The sequence below is a fragment of the Anomaloglossus baeobatrachus genome, chromosome 4 (assembly GCF_048569485.1).
Source record: "Anomaloglossus baeobatrachus isolate aAnoBae1 chromosome 4, aAnoBae1.hap1, whole genome shotgun sequence".
Taxonomy (NCBI): Eukaryota; Metazoa; Chordata; class Amphibia; order Anura; family Aromobatidae; genus Anomaloglossus; species Anomaloglossus baeobatrachus.
In genome coordinates, this window is record NC_134356.1 from 582,257,627 (window position 1) to 582,284,746 (window position 27,120).

Below are 27,120 nucleotides of genomic sequence, written 5' to 3' on the forward strand. Positions count from 1 at the left end.
CATGGCTCATCTTTCAGTCCTTGTCTGTTTGATGTTGGACAGGCATCAGACTCCGCAGGCGTCTCATCCCACCTGAATGCGCTGCTCCATTCGGACGGATGTGGCTTTTGAAGTTGACAGTGGGATGTTCAGTCAGAGCACAGCGGTTCCTGCCTGTCACAGATAACTGCGGAGACAGCCAGCTTGTCATTGACAGTTTGCTTTCCATGTAGGCCTCTACACTTAGATCTGTTAGGGGGACGCCAAGAGTCGCCTACAGGGCATCCCCTTACATTCCTTTATAGTAGAAGGAAATAAGGCGTTGCTGGCAGCAGGATGTACGCGGCCTTTCTATGGATGTCTGTCTGTGATGTCTCATTAGCACTCCACATTCAATCTCCGCATTATGCTATCTTATTAGTTTGCAGTTTTGCTGAAATAATCAAGAAGGCACAATGCCTGACTGGGTGTCAGGCCTCCTCCAGCTTGTCGTGGCCATTATATAGCAAAGTAATAAGCATCTCATAAAGGACAAACAATGAGAATTTTCTATACTGTGTTTGACTTTTAAAAAAAAAAAAGATTTTTGTCTTATATATATATATATCCTACCAAAAGGACTTAAAGAGGTGGTCCAGTACACAGCATAGTGTACCACTGCGCAACCAGCTCTGTCCTCACCTATTGTACGATCACCCATTCCCTGTAGACTGTGAGCCCTGGCGGGCAGGGTCCTCTCTCCTCCTATACCAGTCTGTTTTGTATTGTTAATGATTGTTGTACGTGTACCCTCTTTCACTTGTAAAGCGCCATGGAATAAATGGCGCTATAATAATAATAAATAATAATAATAGTAGTAGCCACACATCAATGTAAAGCTCATAAAGAAGGTTCTTCTCAAATACCTTGTGTAGTCAATTCCGCCTCTGAGTGGTGCTATTGCGGTCCGCTCATCCCCATGAAGTGACCCTTGGGCTCCCTGACCTCTGAGATCCAGTGATGTCACATGAACTTCCAGTTGACCCAACATCAGCGAGATGGGACCCAGTCTCAATAAGTGACTGGGCTGTAGGAAGAGTTTCACCACTTGTCACCGGCCACACACACTCTCTCCTTCACTGCAGAGCGCCGCAAGCAGGAGTGATGCTGGGTTTTGATGAGCGGTGAAACTCTGCCCACAGCCCAGTCACTCAGGGAGACTGGCCCTACCTTGGTGATGTCGGGTCAACTGAAAGTCGACGTGACATCACCGGATCTCAGAGGTCACAGAGCCTGGGGGTCCTGGGAGAACATGATGGGGATGAGCAGACCGCAATAGTGCCGCTCTTTGGCACAATTGACTACACAAGGTATTTGAGAAAAACCTTCTTTATGAACTTTACATCAATGTGTGGCCACTATACTGTGTTGACCACCCCTTTAAACATTTTAAGATTTTCATGCTGGTAAAAGTGATTCAAGGTTCATGGAAACACATTAGTAGCAAAGGTATCTGCTTACCTGGCAAATCAGTAGGGGCAACTCAACCACATATTTTTGTGGCCTCATATGCAGTCAGTTGATTCCACTAAAGGGCCATATGTACAGGGTCAGACATATCATGGTGAAACCTCTGCAGCCAACCTGGAGGGCCAAGCACTAAAGGGGCCTGCATCCACCTCCAAAGCTGGTGGAATTGTGCCTTATGATGAGCTTTTGGACTGAAAGAGGGCCATATATTGTTCTTGTACAAGGATCCTTTTCTGTCTGTGTCCGCCAGTGCACTCGTATATTGACCAACATGTAAATCCATAAATTAGCACAATTATTCCACAACACATGAAGAAAATAGAAATGTCTCCAAAAAGTCCTCTTTTATTGAAAATGAGCATATATCCTTCCTCAATTATAGTCTGGCTTTTGGATAGTTCCTCCAAAGTTGCTTCCTTGGCGACTAACCTGGTTAACTTACTGACAAGCTTTCATGTATCTGTTGTCCCATCATCCCACTAGAGTAAATCAACCGTTGTTAAGCCCAAACAAGTCTGCTATTCTGCTTATATGGAAGCATGATAATGTGCCTACATATAATGTTATATACAGTAAGATGCTTCAGGGTGTACTTGTGTGTTTGCTACCCACAAATAGGATTTTGCAATTTAGTGTTGTCCAAGCGTTAGGGTTTCAATAATATTAGGCTATCTTCCTATTTCAACTAGTAGGATCAATACAAATTCCATGTGTGAACATAGAAAATACTAAACTGTTCCCCCACATATTAAAATTTTTAATAATCCTCTTTGGCTTGTATTGTTGATGTCATTGTGGCACCATATACAAAACTGTTTGTGACCCATCATCCAAAATGTTTTTTTTCTTTTTTTGCTGTATTATGTTTGTTTTACTCATGATTGCTTATTTTTTATTTTGCCTCTTTCCACAAAGTTTCTGGCAGCTGCCACTATCTGTGTGCTTTGTATTTGGAGTTTCGTCTGGTAAAGTCCACCATCTTCGTAACTGTTCATGCCATCTTTCAGCAGATCTGGAACAGACTCCAACAAGCTGTAATATTGAAGCCTACCACACAACACTGGAAGCTTATCGACAGGGTTTTTTTTAGTAAAGTTGCCAATGGGCCCTCGATGGGAAAAACGGTGCTGAACTCAAGGTCCCAATACTACAATTCTAAACAATACTTTTCGGTAGTGCTGTTGGCATTGGTTAACAGCACCTACAAGTTTGTAATTGTAAATATTGGGGCCTAGGGAAATACTGGAAATTCTCATATCTTCAATTTTTCCATAATGGGTTGGTAGCATATGAATAATGAATTGGGTGTCCCACCTCTACGGCTTCTACCTGGCTCCAGTGGTGAACCCACTCTTTTTTTTAGTGGTTGGGGTGGAGGTTTTCCAACTGACCAGACATGTTCTGAGGCTCAATACCAGCAGAGTTCTGGATCACCGTCATCTCATCTTTCATTACAGGCTGACATGGGGAGGGCAACTGATGGAATGTGCCCTTGGTATTTTGTGTGCAAAATAGAGACTAAGGGCGGCTTTGCACGTTGCAACATCGCACGTGCGATGTCGGTGGGGTCAAATCGAAGGTGACGCACATCCGGCGTCACTTTCGACATCGTTGTGTGTAAATTCTAGATGATACGATTAACGAGCGCAAAAGCGTCGTTATCGTATCAAAAGCGTCGTTATCGTATCATCGTTGCAGGCTCCGACTTTTCCATAATTATGCTGCCGCGACAGGTATGATGCAGTTCCTCGTTCCTGCGGCAGCACACATCGCTGTGTATGAAGCCGCAGGAGCGAGGAACTTCACCTTACCTGCCGCCGGCGGCTCTACGGAAGGAAGGAGGTGGGCGGGATGTTTACATCCTGCTCATCTCCGCCCCTCCACCGCTATTGGCCGCCTGACGTGTGACGTCGCTATGACGCCACACGACCCGCCCCCTTAGGAAGGAGGCGGGTCGCCAGCCAGAGTGACGGTCGCAGGGCAGGTGAGTGCATGTGAAGCTGGCGTAGCGATAATTTTCGCTAGGCCAGCTATCACAAGATATCGTACCTGCGACTGGGGAGGGGACTATCGCGTGCGACATCGCAGCATCGGCTTGCGATGTCGCAACGTGCAAAGCCCGCCTAAGAATGGGTGCCCTACAATTAAGCAAACAGAATGTTGCCTTGTGCGCTCAAGGAGTGCATACCAATCTGGGCAGCTGAGGTGAAGGTGGTGGTGGTGGCTGAGTTGCTTCTGAGTTGGGGCGACGGTGCCTGTTTGAAGATGAGAGTTGCCAGCGCTTCATCATCTTGAACACCTCATGAGGGTCGTTAGGTGGTGTTTCTGCATTAAGCAGTATTAGCATGGAGGACTTGGTTTGGAGCCGTATGGGATGGGGTACATCCTGCAAATATTGAGACAAACTCCTACAGAATGCCTCCTCTCCATCAATAGTAACTGTGCGAGAACGATAATCAATTAACTAACTATCTAACTTGAGCCTGGTGCTGCTGTAGGGGGTCCCTCTTTTGACAGGCTCTTCTGGGAGTTGGACTGCTTAGGGGTGGTATCCAATGGCAGCGTTGGGCTGTTTCACCGTATTCGGTGCTCCTGCTGGTGGTCTAATGGTGGTGCAGCAGCTGCTCCTGCCGTTTCTACTGCAGGATCTACCACTTCCAACTCCAATGCTGTATCATTCTCCAGTATTTTGGGTTCTGTTCTGAAATCTGGAAAAAGTCATAGAGTAACAAACATTTGTACTCAAGTCAATGTTAAAGTCAACAGCCAAGAGTTATGCACTTAACCACATCTCAACTCTTGGCTCACTACGGTCACTCTTGCCTGTACTAATCCCTGCAACTGTGCCATCACTCACAGGAAAGATAACTAAACTAATATTTTAAAACAAAAAAGTACCCTAATAGTTAATGCATGTATATTGTATATTTGTAGCGGGCACTGAGTATGTAATTTGTGAATATAGTAAACAAATGAGACATCGTGCAACAAATAAAATCAACATTTAGAATACAAGACCGGGTTTGCGCTCATATGTTGTGTTTAGATTGTTATTATTAATTTTTATTATAGCGCCATTTATTCCATGGCACTTTACATGTGAAAAAGAGGCATACACAGAAAAGTACAATAATTGTGAACATTTCAAGGCACAGATTGGGACAGGAGGAGAGAGGACCCTGCTTGAGAGGGCTCAGTCTACAGGTGAGCAAATGTTCAGTTTACACATCCCTTAATGCTTGACCCCAGGGACAGTTGCCCATTATAGACTACATTTTATATTGCTTGAATAAAGACAAAATATAATTTCGCATAAACTTATGATAGGCTGGGGAACATTAATCATGGCAACAAAAAAATACATGTCATGGTGCAGAAGGGATGCAACTGATTAATATTTCTTTTAAATGTCTTTTGGACCAGATGACATTAGAGGTCCCTTCCAACTTTACCATTCTATGAAATTTGGAAATATATACACTGTGTGCAGAATTATTAGGCAAGTTGTATTTTAGAGGATTTTTTTTTATTATTGATCAACAACTATGTTCTCAATCAACCCAGAAGACTCATAAATATCAAAGCTTAATATTTTTGGAAGTTGGAGTGGTTTTTTTTTTAGATTTGGCTATCTTAGGAGGAAATCGGATTGTGCAGGTAACTATTACTGTGCAGAATTATTGGCAAATTAATAAAAACCAAACATATTCCCATCTCACTTGTTTATTTTCACCAGGTAAACCAATATAACTGCAAAAAATTTAGAAATAAACATTCCTGACATGCAAAAAGAAAACCCCAAAAAATTAGTGACCAATATAGCCACCTTTCTTTATGATGACACTCAACAGCCTACCATCCATAGATTCTGTCAGTTGCTTTATCTGTTTACGATCAACATTGTGTACAGCAGCCACCACAGCCTCCCAGACACTGTTCCAATAGGTGTACTGTTTCCCCTCCCTGTAGCTCTTACATTTTATGAGGGACCACATGTTCTCTATGGGGTTCAGATCAGGTGAACAAGGGGGCCATGTCATTATTTTTTCATCTTTTAGACCTTTACTAGCCAGCCACGCTGTGGAGTAGTTGGATGTATGTGATGGAGCATTGTCCTGCATGAAAATCATGTTTTTCTTGAACGATACCGACTTCTTCCTGTACCACTGCTTGAAGAAGTTGTCTTCAAGAAACTGGCAGTAGGTCTGGGAATTGAGCTTCACTCCATCCTCAACCCAAAAAGGTCCCACAAGTTCATCTTTGATGATACCAGCCCATACCAGTACCCCCCCTCCACCTTGCGTCTGAGTCGGAGTGGAGCTCTCTGCCCTTTACTGATCCAGCCTCTGGTCTATCCATCTGGCCCATCAAGATTCCCTCTCATTTCATCAGTCCATAAAACCTTTGAAAAATCTGTCTTAAGATATTACTTGGCCCAGTCTTGGCGTTTTATCTTATGTTTCTTGTTCAAAAGTGCTTATTTTTCAGCCTTCCTTGCCTTGGCCATGTCCCTGAATATGGCACACCTTGTGCTTTTTGATACTCCAGTAACGTTGCAGCTCTGAAATATGGCCAAACTGGTGGCAAATGGCATCTTGGCAGCTTCACGCTTGATTTTCCTCAATTCATGGACTGTTATTTTGAACCTTTTTTGCCCAACATGCTTCTTGCGACCCTGTTGGCTATTTGCCATGAAACGCTTGATTGTTCAGTGATCACGCTTCAAACGTTTGGCAATTATAAGACTGCTACATCCCTTTGCAAGGCATCTCACAATTTTGGACTTTTCAGAGCCAGTCAAATCTTTCTTCTGACCTATTTTGCCAAAAGAAAAGGAAGTTGCCTAATAATTAAGCACACCTTCTATAGCATGTTGATGTCATTACACACCACCCCTCCTCATTCGAGAGATGCACATTACCTGATTTACTTAATTGGTAGTTGTTTCTCAAGCCTATACAGCTTGGAGTAGGACAACATGTATAAAAATTATCATGTGATCAAAATACTCATTTGAGTAATAATTCTGCACACAGTGTACACCTATGTAAATTTGCGCAAAACGTATAGTAAGTACCAAGTTTTTCCAAAAATAAGACATCGTCTTACACTATTTTTTGCCCCCCAAAAAGCACTAGGACTTATTTTTGGAGTAGGTCTTATACTAGGAGAAACATGGTTGGAGGTAAGTTTACCCCCCAAAAAAACAGGACCCCGCCTTCAAAGGAGAATCATACTTACCAGACTCTGGACATTTGCGTGGCTCTCAGGTCTTCCTGTGATCTTCGACAGGCTCTCCCAGCAGGTATGCTGCATGCCGTCCTCCCCTGCTTCTGGCCGACACACTCACAAACAGGAGATTGTGTGCACGCACTCATACGAATACCCCACACAACCAACAATCAGATCACATACACACAATCACAGATCAGATCGCACACACATACACTCACTAGTCACTCACCCCATCCAGCGGTACAGAATGCCTCCGGCCACAGGGAAGGATGGTAGGAAGTTATGTATCGCAGGTCCTGTAAGAATTCCATCCGCAGCCACAAGTTCTGCGTTCCACCGCATTGAGTTCTAGGATTCGGCCGGCCAGAAGAAATCGATATCACTGGATGTGGTGAGTGTGTGTGTGCGATCTGATGGGTGACTGTGTGTGAGATCTGATGTGTGTGGGTGGGAGATTTGATGTGTGAGGGTCTGCGATCCACTGCAGGATCTTCCGCTCGGTATCTGGTGAGTATGATTTCAGAGTGTCTGCAGTCTATAATGAAGTGTCCTGCAGTATTCTTTAACTTTTTTAGCTGCATGGACACTTCAGTATTGAACTGCGACTAGGGCTTATTTTCGGGGAAGGGCTTATATTTAAGCCTTGCTCCGAAAATGCTGAAAATCCCTGCTAGGGCTTATTTTTGGGGGAGGTCTTATTTTTGGAAAAACACGCTATATGTATAAAAAAAAACCCCATATATACAGTACAGACCAAAAGTTTGGACACACCTTCTCATCTCTAGAACAACTGTTAAGAGGAGACTTTGTGCAGCAGCCCTTCATGGTAAAATAGCTGCTAGGAAACCACTGCAAAAAACAGACAACAAGCAGAAGAGACTTGTTTGGGCTACAGAACACAAGGAATGGACATTAGACCAGTGGAAATCTGTGCTTTGGTCTGATTAGTCCAAATTTGAGTTCTTTGGATCCAACCACCGTGTCTTTGTAGAAAAGGTGAACGGATGGACTCTACATGCCTGGTTCCCACCGTGAAGCATGGAGGAGGAGGTGTGATAGTGTGGGGGTGCTTTTCTGGTGACACTGTTGGGGATTTATTCAAAATTGAAGGCATACAAAACCAGCATGGCTACCATAACATCTTGCAGTGGCATGCTATTCCATCCGGTTTGGGTTTAGTTGGACCATCATTTATTTTTCAACAGGACAATGACCCCAAACACACCTCCAGGCTGTGTAAGGGATATTTGACTAAGAAGGAGAGTGATGGGGTGCTCCGTCAGATTTCCTGGCCTCCACAGTCACCAGACCTGAACCCAATCGAGATGGTTTGGGGTGAGCTGGACCGCAGAGTATAGGCAAAAGGGCCAACAAGTGCTAAGCATTTCTGGGAACTCCTTCAAGACTGTTGGAAAACCATTTCTGATGACTACATCTTGAAGCTCATCAAGAGAATGCCAAGAGTGTTCAAAGCAGTAATCAAAGCAAAAGGTGGCTACTTTGAAGAACCTAGAATATAAGACATATTTTCAGTTGTTTCACACTCTTTTAAGTATTTCATTCCACATGTTTTAATGCATAGTTTGATGCCTTCAATGTGAATCTTCAATTTTCAGAGTCCTGAAAATAAAGAAAACTCTTTGAATGAGAAGGTGTGTCCACCCGTTTGGTCTGTACTGTATATATATATATATATATATATATATATATATATATATATATATATATATAAAGCAAGTAACCAACACAATAGATGTTTCAACTTGCCAGACTTAATTAATTGTTCCTATTTGCACCTCACTTGTGCTGTCGTCATATTGTGGGAACATATGGTGACAGATATACATTACGTCCATGGCGCATCTCTTTTGCTATGGTTCACATAGCCAGGGTCCCTTGTGTCCCATAACTCAGGCCTTTCATGGACAAGGACAATGAACATTGATGTTTCGAAACATCCTTATGATTTCCTTGAAGGCATATTTCGGAAGTTTGGCTTGGCTTTGGGAGGTTCTCAGGACTTCCCTTTATGATAACTTTGTGTGCTGGCATGATATAACTTTCTGGAGCATTTGGCATGTGTGTTTAAAAATTGGACACCATGCAGACAGTCCGTGTGCCGTCCGTTTAATGCTTTGCACTCATAGACTTGTATAGGAGCAGTAAGTCCTTCCAATTTTTCACTCACAAGAGTGAAAAGATACGCTCATCAGCAGCACTGTATCAGTGAGTAAAATTGATCCATGGACAATACCTTTTTTTCATCCGTTTGCACTCTTACAATTTATACGCTCGTAATGCCTTAGGCTACAATACTTATATGCTCTACAACATTGAAACCAAGTCATGTCATTATGGAAATCAGAATGGAAACAAAATGTTCAAAAGGTCTCAAATAAATCAGTAATTTGTATACAGATATAAACACATTTACACACAGATTTGGTCGCTGTGGATTTCACAATGTATTTCACCTCCATACTGCTGATTATGGGGTTGTCCAGCATTCACTTGTATCATTTCAAGTGGTATGTTCTAGAAAGCCGAACATTATATTTAATTAAATGACAAAATCCTCCCCGGAGCCTATTATGATGGGTTGATGTTCCTTTCCGTTCTGTGTATTGCTTCTGGGTATGTTGTATGGAAAATAAACATATAGAAGATATTCCACTTCTCCATAGTATTCTGTATAGACAAATGTTTCTTTCTATCTCATTACCTCTCCAGGAGGCTGGGAATCCTTTAGAAGGTATATCAGAGTTCTATCATTCTCTGATTTGTCTTTCCTGACCTTGGGAACAACCGGATGAAAAGATGACTGCAATTACTGTATATGTAGCACGGCTGGAAGCAATCTTTGGAGACAATGATAGTTTCTGTCTTCTGTAAATCTACATTGATAAAAGAAATGTCATTTTATTGTTTTCAAGAATGCAAAAAAAAAATCATCAAACAAATAATAAAGACGTATTTTAGATAAGAACTAAAAAAAAAATGAAAAAAGGAAAATTTGTAACTTAGGACGATGTGGGTTCATTAGTTTATTTCTCTATTGTGACCCAACATTAGGAGCTGAAACTTGCAAATAAATCGAGAACTTAACTCCACACTGCTCAATACTGATCCAGATCCATCAATGACTAACCCATAGTATAATCAAAAGCACGGATTGGCAACATTTGTAGAATATGAAGGAACCGCTTATTACAGAATTTACCAGTCACCAGTCTCTGTAGAGACCGATGTGTATAACTATACAGCTCATCAATTTAGACACTGCCATTTTTTACTTATTAGAGACCACTCTTTCATATCCTAGCCTTGGACCCTTTCACAGAGAGAAGAGGGCCCCTGTGCAAGAACAAAATATGGGCACTTTGCAGCGTAAAAGCTTAACAAAATGCCCAATTCCCCCTGTTATGAGATGGTAATGTGCCCCTTTACCTCTTGGGCCTCTGTGCAACCGAACGAGTTGCACCAATGATATGTTCAACCCTTGACACTCTGATAAGTAGACAATTTGGCTCGGGATATCCTTTTCTAGACAGACATTTCAGATCAATCGCTGTCCATGTAACACATGGCTGCTTCAATGCCACCGAGGTTGCAGTTACATAATATCTCTCTGTTCTACTTAGTGCCTTATAGTGTCTCATGGCTAAGACCAACCCTATCCCAGTATAATACTTATATTTTCCTTCATCAAGTTTCCCTCTGTCTCGTATACCCTTCACCTGTTAGACTCTAGCATGGTACCTCACTAGTTAGCACTGCAGTCTTGCAGCGCTGGGGTTTTGGGTTCAAATCCGACTAAGGATAACATCTAGCAGGAGTTTGTATATACTCCCAGTGTTTATGTGGGTTTATTCCTGGTACTCAAGTTTCCTCCCACACACCAAAGATATTATGGTTGCCGAGGGGCGGCGAGCATCTGGGAGTGGACCCACTGGGCTGTACACCTGACTTCCCTGGAGGAGCTAATCCCTATACAGGGATTGTCAGTTACAGCCCCAGGGAGCCTAAATGTACGGCTGCCAGGACCAGTGTAGTTGGCTCTGACGAACTGGTGAGTCTCTGAGACACAGGTTAGTGGTAACAAGACACTGGTATTAGGACACAAAACACTGGACTAGACACAGTAGCGGGTATAGGACCTGAGAACTAGCAACGCACTAAGGTCTAAGGATAGGCAACGTTGCTCAGGCACCTCTCTTAAGGGGAGGCAGTCTTAAATAACGTCAGGGTGTTTGTTGACCTCAGGGGTCACTTCCGGGTAATAGGACGCCAGCCTTTTAAGAAACGACGCATGGCCGTGCGAGCACCCTACGGGTACTCACAGAAGACCTGCGTGTCACCTGGAAGCAGGAAGAGGCTGCAAAAGGCCCCTAGCAGGAACGGGATGCCTGGGACCGCCGGACAGGTGAGAAGAATGGAGCGGGAGTGTGCTGGAGTGCCACACTGGGACTGGGGTCGGGCGCTACAAAAGACATACTGCTAGGAGATTTAGATGGTAAGCCCTATGGAGGACAGTGATGATAATATATGTAAAGTGTCAAAAAAATATAACTTCTTGTTCTTCTTCCTGTTGCTCTTCCTCTTTTTTTTTCTTCCTATCCAGTATGTAATAGTATCTGACACTCCACACACAATATTCATTTTTATTTAAAATATTCCAAAATTCCAAACCACCTCTTCTGGATGCCACAAAGCCCCATCTTTTAAAGGTCCTGCACCATATGCTGACTCAAGAGCTGCCTTATTGGCAAAAATATAGCATTGATTCATGATTGATTGGCTGGAGAATTATTAGTACAGCTTATAGGGAGTCAGTTTAGTAATAGAAACCTAGAAACTTGATTAGCATTGAAAAAAAATTAGATTCATGAACAAAATGTTCTCCTGTCACAAATAACCATTAATTTCAACGTTAACGTGGCTCTTAAAGTACAGAAAATTATATTCTGCCATGTGTGACTTCAGGGCAGTCATCTAAAATTGAGTGGGTCATTTTAGGAAAAGGTAAGGGTTGTTAAGCACGAACACCAAAAGATATAAGAAAGTAAAGAAAATTAATTTAGTTTATACGAAATCTAAAGGTCCCGTTACACGTTACGATTTATCTGACGATATGTCGTCAGGATTCCCGGTTTCCGTGACGCACATCCAGCATCGTTAGCGACGTTGCTGCGTGTGACACCTCCGTGCGACTCCGAACGATCGCAAATAGGTTGAAAATCGTTGATCGTTGACACGTCGTTCAGTTTCAAAATATTGTTCGTCGTTTGGAACGCAGCAGACATATTGCTACATTTGACACCCTGCCAACGACGAACAATATCCACACGACCGCCTTGGTCAAACAATATATCGCTGAACCATGTTGCGTCGTTTGTGAGATTTGTACGTGTGACCACTACTAAACGACCTATGAGCGATCTCGGCAAATCGTAACTACGATCTGGGCGTGTCACATCACTACTGAGATCGTCAGATAAATTGTAGCGTGTAACGGGGCCTTAAGGCTTGCTGGTGACATTTGGTAACCACTGCATGACCTCAATGTTATTCTGTGTATAAAAGTCACCTAAGACAAAAATATGACATCTCCTCAGAAATTGGTCGCTGATTGACATAGTTAAGCGGGCTTTACACGCTGCGACATCGCTAATGCGGAGTCGTTGGGGTCACGGATTTTGTGACGCACATCCGGCCACATTAGCGATGCCGTTGCGTGTGACACCGATAAGCGATTTTGCATCGTTGCAAAACCATGCAAAATCGCTAATCGGCGACACGGGGGTCCATTCTCAATTATCGTTACTGCAGCAGTAACGAGGTTGTTCCTCGTTCCTGCGGCAGCACACATCGCTGCGTGTGACGCCGCAGGAGCGAGGAAGCTCTCCCTACCTGCCTCCCGGCCGCTATGAGGAAGGAAGGAGGTGGGCGGGATGTTACGTCCCGCTCATCTCCGCCCCTCCGCTGCTATTGGGCGGCGGTTCAGTGACGTTTCAGTGACGTCGCACGGACCGCCCCCTTAGAAAGGAGGCGGTTCGCCCGTCACAGCGACGTCGCCGGACAGGTAAGTATGTGTGACTGCTATGGGCGATGTTGTGCGGCACGGGCAGCGATATGCCCGTGTCGCGCAACAGATGGGGCGGGTACCCACACTAGCGATATCGGGACCGATATCGCAGTGTGTAAAGTAGCCTTTAGCTGTAGTGTAGCCCGAAAATTCTGAAATTGTACATCTATCCTCTATATATGGGTGGGTCCTTCTCTTCTTGCCTGAGTTGGTAGACTCTTCCTGTTGTAATTCTAGTCTTGTCCTCTGAACTACGGTAATCATCTCTTTATACTTCTGCTCTTTTTTCCTTTTCACAGCATACAGTCTCACAGACACCAAACTGCAGCTGCATCTCGCTACTCCCAATATATCAATGCTTTCTTGACTATTACACATAACTAGAAAACTGATACAGAATTAAGACCTTTGTCCATCATCAGCGCTGCTACCCAAAAATTATTTCAAACATGTTTAAAGACGTTTTCCCATGAGCAAAGCTCATTTTTAAAGTTCATTTTAATAAATAGATCTTGGAATAATAATAATTTCCACAACTGGATGTGTTTTAAAAATTTTTCCTGTGCTGAGATAATCTTATATATGTCCCTGCTAAGTACTGTGTAATGGCTGTGTCTGATTGTACAGGGACATGTGTGGTGCCCTGGACTAGCCATTATTATTATTAATAAAAATGTGTTTGTAACGTTAAAGTACTGTGCCTCCCGTTAAGGGAAGATTCATAAATATGCTTTGTTGAATGTTTTTCATATGTTTTTATATCTTTTACAGTTGAAAAATAAAACCGGTGATGGACGGGCAGCCCGCGGACGGTCTGCATTTAACCAAGGGGGAATGTGGCGCCCTGGACTAGCCAGGTCGTCACAGGTACTACAGCACAACACCCCCACCCCGAGATAGGCACATCAGCCAGACACCAAATCCTTGTTGCCTCCCTCCAGGGACTGATGTCCACACCCGGTGGGGTGGAGCCAGGTGGTTGGCCCCACCCACTGAGGAGTTCACAGTCCTGGAGGCGGGAAAAGGAAGTGAGTCAAAAGTGAGTAGGAGTCAGGAGAGGAGTGAAGTGGTAGTGGAGGAGCAAACTGACCGTGTCCGGGTACGTGGCCCGGGCGCCAAGAGCAAGGTTGGCAGATGGTGGTGGCCGTCTGCAGGAGAGGCAGATCAACGCGGAACCGTAGGACCGGGCGGTGGCCCACCGGTACCGAACCGGGGAGCGAAGTGAAGACAGCACAAACCGGCAGGGCCTGCGGACCCCGACCAGGCTTGGAGTCACCGTTAAACAGGTAAAATCCATCAGTAACTGGAACCCCAGGGGTTTCCTAACAGCCAAGACCCGATTGAAGGCAACCGTCCAACCAGCAAAAGGGAAATACAGCTACCGCCACAGCTAGAGTTCCCAGGGCCAGAGCCTGTGGGCAAAAGGGGCTCCTCCGGCGCATATAAACGCTGGGGAGCAGGTTACCGGTGGGAAGCCATCGGGACCGAACATACACAAAAAGTGCAGGGAAAGGCAGCCACCACCAACCGTCCGGGAGAAACCACAGCAGCCGGCTGCGGGACCCGTCCATCCAGCCGTTTGTTTTACCAGAGACTTTGCATATCTTTGTGGCTGAGTGAGTACTACCGTGCCGTCCGGCACCACGCTGCACAGTCCAAGCGACCCTGCACCTTGCCAACCCTGCCTCCCCGTCACCTCACCGGGCTCCGGGACCACCAACCCCCTACCCACGGAGGGGAGAGAAACATCACAGCTGCTCCCTGCCATCGCTCCCGGGATCCCCGTCAATAGCAGCGGTGGTGCCCCAACCTCACCACAACCCGTGGGTGGCGTCACGGACCGAATCCCCAAACCGAACTACCCCCTTTCACTCACGGGCAAGGAGCGCAGCTCGAGTCCCCGGATCCGGCCCACCGCTCGAGCCACCGAGCAGCAGCAGCAGCGCCGGACCCGAGCGTGTTGAGCGCAGCGCCCCGCCGCCCGCGACAACTTGGCGCCACGAACAGATCTTACCGTTCTGCTGTCTGAAGAAGTGCGCCTTGGGTCCCGCCGGCGGTGTCCGGCCGAAAAATTTCAGAAGCCGCCATCTTGGGCGCGAAGATTTTTCCGTTGGAACGTCTTCTCGAGCAGTGGAGGCGCGAAAGCCGAAGCTCCGCCCCTGAAGAGGAGGTGCTGAGAAAAGACCAAGGGGAGATGGATGGCGTCCAGCCGCATGTAGACCGAGGCCATAAAAGCAAGGACGCCAAGACTCTGCCGCCATTTGGTTCCTGGAAGATACCGCTGCCAGTATGCACCGTCTGTCCAGTAACACCGCAGTCCCCGCGCCTGGTACCGCAGCGTGGGTGGAGGTCCGGACCGTTCAGCTGAGCAGCCGCCTGCAGGTCCGAATTCAGCTCCTCCTGGAGGAGTGGGAGGCCGACATGGCGGACTTGGTGGCGGCCATACGGAGACGCGAGGTGGAGGAAGACTTGGAAGAGCGGGTAAGCGACCCACGCCCCTGTGTTCCTACAGGATCGGTTGTCGCGGCTGAGGGTCCCGGTCTGCACCCGCTCGCCCTGCTGCCTCCCATGCTACTCGTGTTGGCTGCTGCCGCCCCACCACTAAGCCCGCTACCTTTACTACCGGTAGCGGAACCCTGCCCGTCTGCCCCAGCGGACCAGCCTGCAGCTGAAGCCCGCAGCCGTCCCGAGCCGCTTCCCTGAAAGCTCCCGAAGGCATCACCCGTCGGCGAAGACGTACCAGTGGCACCAGGAGCGACCGTGCCTAATCCTGTTCTGGCTCCGGTGATCCGTCCCGTGCAGGAGGAGGCGGAGGTCAAGCGGGAGAGGACCCCTGTACCCATTCCCCACGCCTCGGCTGAGGCTGCGCCGGGTCGTTGCTGCAAGGCAGCGCCCCAGGCCATGTCACCGCGGGATCTTCCACCGAGGGCGCCAGTAGTTGGCAGTGTAGTGGAAATCCCGCGGGGCCCAACCTACGCGCAGGGGCAAGCAGCAGCCCCTTACTGGGACAGGGAACCAACCCCGCTGGGCCGAGAGATTGCCGAGAGGGAGAAGCGGAAGGCTGAGCTGATAGCCCACACCATACAGGAAAAAGAGAGCCTCCGCAGAGCCACCTTCCGGGTACGGGACCCGATCCACGAGGGGCAAGTAAGAAGATTTGACATCCGCCGGGGGTATGGATTTATCTTTGAGCCGGGCCTGGAGGCCGAAGTGTTTGTGGCCCGCCGGGGTGTTAATGCCCACTTGCCAGAGGGCCACCCGGGCCGTAACCTGCTCCTAGGAGACCTGGTAACGTACACGCGGCACTGCAGAGAGAGGGGCTGGTTTGCCCTGGATGCCAAGTTGAGAGGAGGCCAGGAGGCCCAAGAGCCGGCCCAGTCCCCTTCTCCAGCCTGCGGTGTAGATCTGAAGTAAAGCAGCGGTCCCTCCGTTGCACCGTTGTCCCCGTTGGGACCACCAGTACCGTTAACCTGTTAAATGAAAGTAATCAAACCCAAGTTTTTACCTGATTGTCGACTGTGATTGATCCGGCCGTTGCCAGCAAGTAGTCCCCATAGGGAGCCTTTGTACCATTGCATAAGGAACTGCTTATGGACATGCCTGAGAACTAGCAGGGCACCCACAAACTAGTGGAAATGTAAATATGTTAGGCATGTTTCCGTTGCCGCCTCCGGAGAGGCTGATTTGGAGGATGGGCCTGGAGGAAAGAGATGGCCCAGGCCCACCACTACCACAACCGGTGGCGATCCTCCGGGGGTCAGGGGTCCCCCATGGACATGGGGTCCCCTGAAGTGACAGTCGGGTGCGAGACACCGTACCCGTTCCCACTCGGGCAGCCTGGATCTGGACTGGGGTCAAGGGGTGCTGCCCACTTCTTAGGGGCAGCATCAGGGCCAGGTTATTTGGGTGGGAGAGCAGAAGCCGACCGTTATTAATAAAAATGTGTTTGTAACGTTAAAGTACTGTGCCTCCCGTTAAGGGAAGATTCATAAATATGCTTTGTTGAATGTTTTTCATATGTTTTTATATCTTTTACAGTTGAAAAATAAAACCGGTGATGGACGGGCAGCCCGCGGACGGTCTGCATTTAACCAAGGGGGAATGTGGCGCCCTGGACTAGCCAGGTCGTCACAGGTACTACAGCACAACACCCCCACCCCGAGATAGGCACATCAGCCAGACACCAAATCATTGTTGCCTCCCTCCAGGGGCTGATGTCCACACCCGGTGGGGTGGAGCCAGGCGGTTGGCCCCACCCACTGAGGAGTTCACAGTCCTGGAGGCGGGAAAAGGAAGTGAGTCAGAAGTGAGTAGGAGTCAGGAGAGGAGTGAAGTGGTAGTGGAGGAGCAAACTGACCGTGTCCGGGTACGTGGCCCGGGCACCAAGAGCAAGGTTGGCAGACGGTGGTGGCCATCTGCAGGAGAGGCAGATCAACGCGGAACCATAGGAACGGGGACGGGCGGTGGCTCACCGGTACTGAACCGGGGAGCGAAGTGAAGCCAGCACAAAACGGCAGGGCCTGCGGACCCCGACCAGGCTTGGAGTCGTCGTTAAACAGGTCAAATCCATCAGTGACCGGAACCCCAGGGGTTTCCTAACAGCCAAGACCCGATTGAAGGCAACCGTCCAACCAGCAAAAGGGAAATACAGCTACCACCACAGCTAGAGTTCCCATGGCCAGAGCCTGCGGGCAAAAGGGTCTCCTCCGGCGCATATACACGCTGGGGAGCGGGTTACCAGTGGGAAGCCATCGGGACCGAACATACACAAAGGGTGCAGGGAAAGGCAGCCACCACCAACCGTCCGGGAGAAACCACAGCAGCCGGCTGCGGGACCCGTCCATCCAGCCGTTTGTTTTACCAGAGACTTTGCATATCTTTGTGGGTGAGTGAGTACTACCGTGCCATCCGGAACCGCGCTGCACAGTCCAAGCGACCCTGCACCTTGCCAACCCTGCCTCCCCGTCACCTCACCGGGCTCCGGGACCACCAACCCCCTACCCACGAAGGGGAGAGAAACATCCCAGCTGCTCCCTGCCATCGCTCCCGGGATCCCCGTCACCAGCAGCGGTGGTGCCCCAACCTCACCACAACCTGTGGGTGGCGTCACGGACCAAATCCCCAAACCGAACTACCCCCTTTCACTCACGGACGAGGAGCGCCGCTCGAGTCCCCGGATCCGGCCCACCGCTCGAGCCACCGAGCAGCATCAGCAGCAGCGCCGGACCTGAGTGTGGTGAGCGCAGCGCCCCGCCGCCCGCGACACATGGTCTGATCATACCCCATCACTTGGGTTGGGGAGGATGCAAAAGAGCATACAGATAGCACAGCATGGACTCACAGCTAATTCTTTTTGTGAGGTAAAACATTTAAATAAAAATGTTTTACCTTAAAGAAAGACCACTTTGTGATCTCATGCTGTAACATCTATATACCGTATCTTTCGCTTTATAAGACGCACTTTTCTTCCCCCAAAATTTGGGGGAAAGCAGGGGGTGCGTCTTATAATCCGAATATATGGGGGGGGGGTGTATATATATATACACAGAGTCCAGTGGAGGTGCGGGCAGCTCTGGAGCGGTGCTGGGGACTGCTTGGGGCTGGGAGCGGCAGCGTTTGATCTCCTGCTCTCCCGCTCATATAATATGCACAGCCGCTGTCCATCAGAAGCGTGGTGCTGAAACTGCATCGCGCTGATGGGCTGAGGGAGCTGTGCATATTATCTGCCTGTGCTTACCTTTGATTGCACAGGATCTCCCCTCCCCCTGTGTTAGATATAGCCTCCCCCCGTGCTGCTGCCCATAGTTAAATAATAAACTCTTTACTCACCTCCTCCAGTGTCTGGCCGGGGTCTCCCTCCTGCTGGCTGTGATTAGGTACACAGAGATTTCACTCTGCCGTGCCGATCACATGACCTCCACTAGAACTAGGAAGTAGGAAGTGCAGGAGACAGGAGGAGTTCAACCCCGAGGAGGGAGGCACGAGACAGGACTGTGCTGCAGAAGGTAAGGAAAGAGTTTATTTTACTAAAAGCAGCAACATGGGGGCGATATGTAACAGAGGGTGATGTGTGCCTGCCTGCCACAGAGGGTGATGTGTGCCTGCCTGCCACAGAGGGTGATGTGTGCCTGCCTGCCACAGAGGGTGATGTGTGCCTGCCTGCCACAGAGGGTGATGTGTGCCTGCCTGCCAAAGAGGGTGATGTGTGCCTGCCTGCCACAGAGGGTGATGTGTGCCTGCCTGCCACAGAGGGTGATGTGTGCCTGCCTGCCACAAAGGGTGATGTGTGCCTGCCTGCCACAGAGGGTGATGTGTGCCTGCCTGCCACAGAGGGTGATGTGTGCCTGCCTGCCACAGTGGCCCTGTCTGCCTGCCACAGTGGCCCTGTCTGCCTGCTACAGTGGCCCTGTCTGCCTGCCACAGTGGCCCTGTCTGCCTGCCACAGTGGCCCTGTCTGCCTGCCACAGTGACCCTGTCTGCCTGCCACAGTGGGCCTGTCTGCCTGCCACAGTGGCCCTGTCTGTCTGCTACAGTGGCCCTGTCTGCCTGCCACAGTGGCCCTGTCTGCCTGCCACAGTGGGCCTGTCTGCCTGCCACAGTGGGCCTGTCTGCCAGCCATAGAGGATCTGTGCCAGCCATAGGGGAAATGTGGCATCACTGGGGGACGTGTTCAATATAAGGTGGCCATATCCAGATTAAGGGGGCTAATTTTAGGATGAGGGGGCTATGAGGGAGATATACCCTATATTATTTGTTAGACGGACACTGGCATTATAAGACGGACCCCATTTATTAAAAAATTCTCTATTCCTTCATCAAATTTGGGGGAGCGTCTTATAATCAGGTGCGTCTTATAAAGCGAAAAATACGGTACTTTCTTTTATGTCTCCCTAGCACAGGAGATATGGTATGATTGGATCATGTCCCTGTACGATCAGACATGGCCATTACACAGTACATAACAGTGGCATATATAAAAGATTATCTCAGCACAGGAACATTTTTTATAAGCACATCAGAAACAGAAATTATTATTATTCCAAGATCTATAGATTAAAATAAACTTTAAAATGGATTTTTTTTTTGGTGGAAAAACTCCTTTAAGACAATGCAGAAAGGAACGCAATAGGGAAAGAAGCCTTGTCCTTTTTGCTGAGCAGACACATCCAGCTTAATAAATGTAACATGTTATTATGGTTCTGTCAGGACAGCAAATTTTTTATCAATACATAGATGTCATGGTGATAATGAATGGTTATTCCATTAACATGCAGATAAATGACAAAAGTAATATCTCTTATGAAGCATAATAAGGAGCGAAAAACAAATAACATAACAAATGGCTGTTATTGTTCAGACCATGATGATTGATCTGTGTTGCATCATCATGCATAACGCTCTACCTTTCGCCAAGTATTCATATCTGCAGGTTTAGCAATAGATTATTATGGACCATATGTCATGCTTATTATTTCTTCCAGAACACCATATTAAAATATGTTCATCATTTTTATTATTAGACGATATAAAAAAAAATAAAAATGACCTTACTTCTGTCATCTCATAGAAAATGACCAGTTATGGAATATTTCATTTTTACTAATACACACAGTGCTGGAGTAGAGGTTACTACAAATGCAAATAATGGCATGTACATGATAGCGGAAGAAGGCTGCACCTGGAAAAATACACTGATGAGATCACGTTTGAGGAACAAAAATAGGATAAAAACAGTAAATACAATATATGATACGTAGATACTCAGATTGATGCAAAGACAAGTCCATCAAGCTTATCATGGCATGAGCTCCGTTCAAAGGAAAGGAAAACACAAACTCTCCTCGATAATTATAGTAATTTTGCCTAAAGGTGATATTTTCCTTCCTAACACCCATATAAGCAGCTACATCATTTCCTTGGATGACTTAAAGGGAATTTGTCACCAATTTTTTGTTATAAACTAAAACTAGCACCTTAAGCAGCACCTGTGCTGCATTCTATAAAGCTGCATGTTATACCCTGACTTGCTTGGTACACACCACAAATACCTTTCTAAAATCTCCTGCGCTTTATGGTAATCCTAAGGTCCGGTCCGATGGGAGCCCTTGATTGCAGCTCCAGTTCCTCCTCTCCTCGCTGATTGCCGTCCTCTGCTGATGATTGATGTGGATGACGCCTCCTGCATCATCCACATACCCTGGCTAAAGCTCACACATGCGCAGAGATATTGGCGACTTGCGCAGATGCACTTTGCTCTGTCATACTGTGGGCAGTGCCGAATAGATAGGTGTCTATGCACGACACGGCAAAGTTTCAGCGCAGGTGCGAGATTTAGCCTGAGTATGTGGATGATTCAAAAGACGTCATCCACATCATCGGTCAAAATCTCGTGCCTGCGCAGAGAGTTCACCGGTTTGCACATGCACACCTATGTATTTTGCTCTGCCCACAGTAGGGCAGAGCGAAGTGCGCCTGCGCTAGTTGGCAATGTTTTTGCACAGGCACAAGATTTAGCCCAGGTAAGTGGATGACACAGGAAGCGTCAACCGCATCAATCTTTAGCAGAGGAGGGCAATGAGCATGGACAGGAGTAACAGGAGCCACAACCAAGGATGCCCATCGGACTGGACCAAAGGATTACCATACAGTGCAAAAGATTTTCAAAAAGTATTTGTGGGATATAAAGGGTGTGTCAGGGGATAACCTGCACATTTAAAGAACGCAGCACAGAAATCTGCAACATGTGCACATAGCCTTAAAGGAGTTGCCCTCTACTAGGACCACTTCTTCTAATTCCCTGTTTGTCCTAATTAAAATTAAAAAGCTTATACTCACCCTCCCGTTCCAGCACTTTTGTTCCCAGGGCTTACTTGAGATTAAGTCAAACTATCAACGCACCCTTTCCCCACCTTCAGACATATAAGTAGTCAACAGAGAGGGAGCAGCAGCTACAGCTCTCACTACATGTTATAATGTGGGGAGAGAGACCTCCTTAAAGATGTTGCCCTCGTTGGACCCCAGCGCTGCAACACAATAGTGTTAACCTCTGAGCCTGCATGCTGCCCATACAAAGTTTTTTATTTTCTCATATAATATTGATATAGGAGATAAAAATTAAAATGATGGTTTACTCTCTAATGATTTAACATCAGATGACTGGAGGTCCAACACCCACCATACACAGTGTATAGAGTGGAACATCACAATGTTTACCCTGAGGATAGGTCATCTAACATATAAAGCTGAGTGTATGTATGTGCGTATGTGTGTGTGTATGTCCGCTAAAGGAATCCACACCGTCACATTTACAATTGCAAAATTTAGCAAAGCCACCTCATTTGCCTAAGGCCTCTGCCACACTCACGTGTAAAAAACGTACGTTTGGTGTAGTCCGTTTTTTGTGTCCGTGTTCCGTATTTGCAGTCCGTTTTTCCCCTCCGTGTGGTGTCCGTATGCATATCGTGTGTCATACGTGTGTACGTGTGTGCGTTTTCCTGTGCGTGAAATACGTCAGTGTGTGTTCCGTGTGCAGTCCGTTTTTTGTGCGTGTTTCACATGTTTCACACATTGAGATAATGGTGATTACTTGGAATTAAATGACACATAGGTGTATGTGATTAGGACATAAATATAAGTTAACTATAAACTGTTTCCTGCTTGTATTATGCCTTGGAGCACCTATGTGTTGAGACAAAATTGTCGCAATGCCATTATCCACGGAGGCCTTAGTGTTTTTATGTTGGATTATATCTCGTCGTTTTGGCGTTCGACGCCACATGTTGCAATATGATAATGTAAGAAGAACCAGATTGTGGGTGCATCCACTAATGATGATGCGGCCTATGCATGGTCATTTCCATACTTTATTTTTTGAGTTACGGAATTTCCCAGATAAGTTTTTTTCATACTGCCGGTTGTCAGTTGAGAGTTTTGATTACTTACTAAATATTTTACGACCTCATTTGCAACATCAGGACACTTGGATGCGGCTTTCCATTTCCCCAGAGGAGAGATTTATGGTGACTCTGAGGTATTATATTTGTTATTTTTGTAATTTGTGTAAATGTGTTATTTTTCACCTTGAAATGTGTAATTGATCTTTATTGATCTAATCTCATTTTTGATTCAATGTTTCTGTTTTCTTATGATTGTTTTAATTTAAAAAAACATAGTGTTAATTGTAAATCATTGTTTGTCTTGTTTTCATAGATTCTTGGCGACTGGTCAATCTTTTAGTGCTTTACATTTTGATTTTTTGTTGGGTCGATCAACCATTGCCGTTATAGTACGTCACACATGCGACATGATATGGCAACATTTAAAAGAAGAAATGATGCCTCAGCCAAACAGAGAAGATTGGTTGAAAATCTCTAAGGGCTTCAAGGACTCTGTTGACTTTCCTAACTGCATAGGAGCTTTGGATGGCAAGCATTTCAGAGTTAAAAAGCCACCAAACTCTGGGTCACGTTATTTCAATTTTCATAAGTTTTTTTCCGTTGTTATTTTGGCATTGGTTGACACAGAATACCGATTTATTTATGCAGACATTGGGGCCTATGGTAGTGCCTCAGATGCCCGTATTTTTCGTTCATCAAGATTAGCCCAACGCCTGCAAGAAAATTCATTATTGATCCCCCCTCCAGTTGCCCTACCTGGTACATCTGGACCGTTGGCACCATATGTGATGGTAGCAGATGCAGGATTTGCATTATCCAAACATGTTATGCGACCATATCCAAGGAGATCCATTGATGACAGGAAACAGTACTTTAATAATCGGCTAACTAAAGCAAGACGTTATGTGGAGTGTGCATTTGGTATTTTAGCTAACAAATGGCGCATTTATCAGACAACTATTCAGTTGCAGCCAACCTTTGTCACATCTGTACTCAAGGCTACCATAGTGCTTCACAATTACTGTCGGATACATGAAGGAGGAACTTATGTGGATGATGAAATTCAGATAAACCATGTTGTTAATCCCACAGGTGAACCTATGTCTCATAATTCCGTGACATCTGGTTTACAAATTAGAAATTTATTTACTGATTACTTTAATTGTTTTGATGATACTAATAATAGTGTTGATTGTTAAGATTGTGATGGTTTTTTGTTGATAAAAATATAAATTTTTTTTATTATATGAACTTGGTTAATTTTTGTCAACATCTAAGAGCTTAAATCGAACTAGTATTAAAGGGCAAATGCGTTAATCATAAACTGACATTTCTGTTAGCAACATGGTTTTCTGAATGTTGTATGTATGTGTATGTACATTTCTGTGTTACTATCATGTTTTAGGAAACTTATTTCAAACTTACAACATTAATAATGTTAATCGTCTATTGAAAAAATGCAATATTATTAATAAATATCAATAATAAACATGTTTCTTTTCTTCAAAAACAGAATCTTTTATTAAGAATAAGCATATTAATCCATAAAGTAAGGATGTTATTTTTTCACATCCACATTAAAAATGTACATATTGTTCATTTTGTGTTAAAATTTTCTAAATGAAAATTTTGATGCTATTCTTCATAACATACAAAATATACTTTACATACAAGAGTAATTGTAATGAAAATGTGTGCATTGCTTACAATGTAGAAAAATGTCGGCCAATTAAGTTGCTATCATGTTGGACATTGACATAGAACAAAAAATTGTAAACTGTGTTTTCAGAATATTAGAACTAATCTAACCATCAAATTGGTTGGGTAAAAATGTGTTCATACAATTCCAAAAATAAAGGCCATAAAACATATATGTGATCCGTCACTAAGTATAATCACACATGTTTTTAAAATCTTTTCAACTCTGAGTTTGCACATTTTTGGAAATCCCTCTTTTTTAACATTTTGACACATTCATCAGATTTGTTGTTTGATTGTTAAGATTAACAAAAATGTGCATCACAAGTCAACAAGATCTTCTAGTGAAGTAACCTGAGTGTTGCTGAGTATGTTGTTTTGTGTGGCCTCAGAAATGGTATTTTCAGGAATGGAAACAGTTGTTTGCTGAACAACATTCCTATTACTAGCTACAGTAGTGTGTGGAACAGTCTGTTGCATGCTGGTTTGTCCCAACACATTGCCTGTGGTTGAGTACACCTGTGGATCTACATGGGTAATTGGGTATTGTGTGTGTGTATGTTGTTGACCTTGAGGATAGTTGACTGATGTTTGTAAGTGTGGTGTAGGTAACATAGTTGAGATTGGATAATGAGGCATCATGAATGATTGTGGGTATGTTGAACCTGGAAACAAATTAGGTAAACCACCAATATTTGTGGGTTGAGTAAAGTAACTAGTAGTTTGAGTTGGTTGTAAATTCATATAGTTCATGGGTTGCTGAGAGGTAGCACTTTGTACTGTGCTTAAGGCACCAGTATTGGTTGCAACATACCCTTGTCTAATTGGTGTTGGGAATAACGTACTTGAAGCAATTGAAGGTTGTCCAGATTGTTGTAATAGTGGATTATTGACTATTACAGTTGCCATTGTTGTTTGTGTTGAAATTGTATTTTGATTGTCTGTTGTGTTTGGGACTGTATGTTGTTGCATAATGGTACGCCAATTTTCTATGGCCTCATACACTCTCACTGGTTCCTGTTCTGCCTGACTAGCTGACAGTAGGGTAAGCATAGCAGCTCTTACACGTTCCTGCCTATCTGAAGGAATTTTGGTTAAGCTATTAGATAAAGACCGACAAAAACGCTCGGCATCTGTTTCTGGAATTAAAGTGTTCATTATGTGAATAATGCGTGTGTCAATTATTTCCGGTAAGGATCTCATTTCCTCAGGTCTGCGGATTCTTCTTGCACGTAGAGGTTGTGGTGCAAAACGTGGAAGTACATTTGTTTGTGTTGATTGTGTAGCTGGTGTGGTTGTTTGTTGCGTTGATGAGCCTTGGGTGTTGGTTTGTGCACTCTCTGTCCCACCCTCATGTGAATCATTTGCTGCATCTTGTTGAGTCTCAGGAATTTCAATGTCTTCTCTGGCAGGTTCTTGTTCTGATGCTGAGGTGGCTGTAGCAGAGGGACCTGCTGTTGGTTCATCATCTGTTTCGTCAAGATTATCCTCCGTTCTATAAGAAATGAAAAAACATATTACTATCTTAACATTTATCTTTGTCCAATTATCTTCAGGGGGTTTTTTTTGTTTTTTTTAAAAAAAAAAAAAAAACTTACTGTGTAACTTCTAAGATGGGTGCTAGGAAGCTTATTTGTTCATAGTAGACATATCTGCGTTTGCGGCCTTGGCTGGATGAGGATGGTATAGGGTTGTACTCCCTTCGGTACTGATCACGGGCTGAACGCCAACGCCTTTTTACCAAGTCAACTGTGGAAAATAAAAAAATATGTCACTTGCAACATTCTCCATAAATCTGCACACATTAATTTAAATAATGTTTGCGAAATGTAATATACAATTTAACACAATTATGTTGGTCAAATACTTAGGATGAAATATAATTTATTTAGATATTCTTCATTCAAAAACATGTTTAGACATTCACACATAACCAAATAATATTTCTGAATAATTATATTTTAAGTAATTGTCATCTATATTTAAATTATAATTTGGTGTTTTTGCAATGACATTTGGCTATAAATTACTAGAAATATTATTTGATACATGTAGGTAATGATATTGACATGTCATTTTAAACAATTTTAGTTTAAAAAAAAGAAAAAAAAAAAATTTAAATTGTGATACTAAATTTAGACTAATACAACAGGGAATTTTAAAACACATGACAGTTTAATCAGTTAATTAAGTAAATTCATGAAGAATTCCAAGTCAGATTACAAATTTAAGTATACTTTGATTTTTGACACTTATGAAAGTTTGGTGATACTATGAAAAAAGTGTACAGGAACTCAATATATTGAGTAGTACATATACCAAATCTTCTCATAGGATTTTACACTAAAAGAAAACATAACTATGCCAAAACAATCACAGTTTGAAAGTATGAACAATTCCAAATATAGATATTAAATAAATAACTATAAAAAAATACAACAACTTACCATATTTAGCACGCTTTGCAGGAGAACATCTAGACCATGCATTATTGGGGTACACTTCCTCAGCTACTTGATTCCAATGGCGCTCAACTGTCAGTCGGTCATGGTAACCATCTACACGTGTATCCCATAATGGTGGGTGAGTCTCGACAGCTGTTATAAGTTTCTCCGTGTCCACCCGTGGTGCCATTATTATATTTCGAAGACGAAAGTTTGCTCAAAATAGATCTTGCAATACACAGAACTACAACTTCTTGCTTGCTCACTCCTTCTG

General features: G+C 44.9%; 1 protein-coding gene across 1 annotated transcript; it reads right to left on the minus strand.

Annotated features, from left to right (window-relative positions):
* Positions 1-4,062: 4,062 nt before the first annotated feature.
* LOC142302694 (uncharacterized) lies at positions 4,063-27,042 on the minus strand. Its single transcript, XM_075343801.1, has 6 exons — positions 26,850-27,042; positions 26,001-26,151; positions 25,468-25,897; positions 9,446-9,517; positions 9,198-9,258; positions 4,063-4,196 (listed from the first exon to the last, which is right to left on the minus strand). Exons 1-6 carry the CDS (start codon positions 27,034-27,036, stop codon positions 4,063-4,065), a joined length of 1,035 nt encoding a protein of 344 aa, XP_075199916.1. The 5' UTR covers positions 27,037-27,042.
* Positions 27,043-27,120: the final 78 nt, after the last annotated feature.

Coding starts and splice junctions, on each gene's coding strand:
- LOC142302694 (XM_075343801.1), bottom strand. CDS start 27,036: ATGGCACCACGGGTGGACACGGAGAAACTTATAACAGCTGTCGAGACT. Junction 26,152..26,849: donor TGCAAAGCGTGCTAAATATG/GTAAGTTGTTGT, acceptor TATTTTCCACAG/TTGACTTGGTAAAAAGGCGT. Junction 25,898..26,000: donor CCCATCTTAGAAGTTACACA/GTAAGTTTTTTT, acceptor CATTTCTTATAG/AACGGAGGATAATCTTGACG.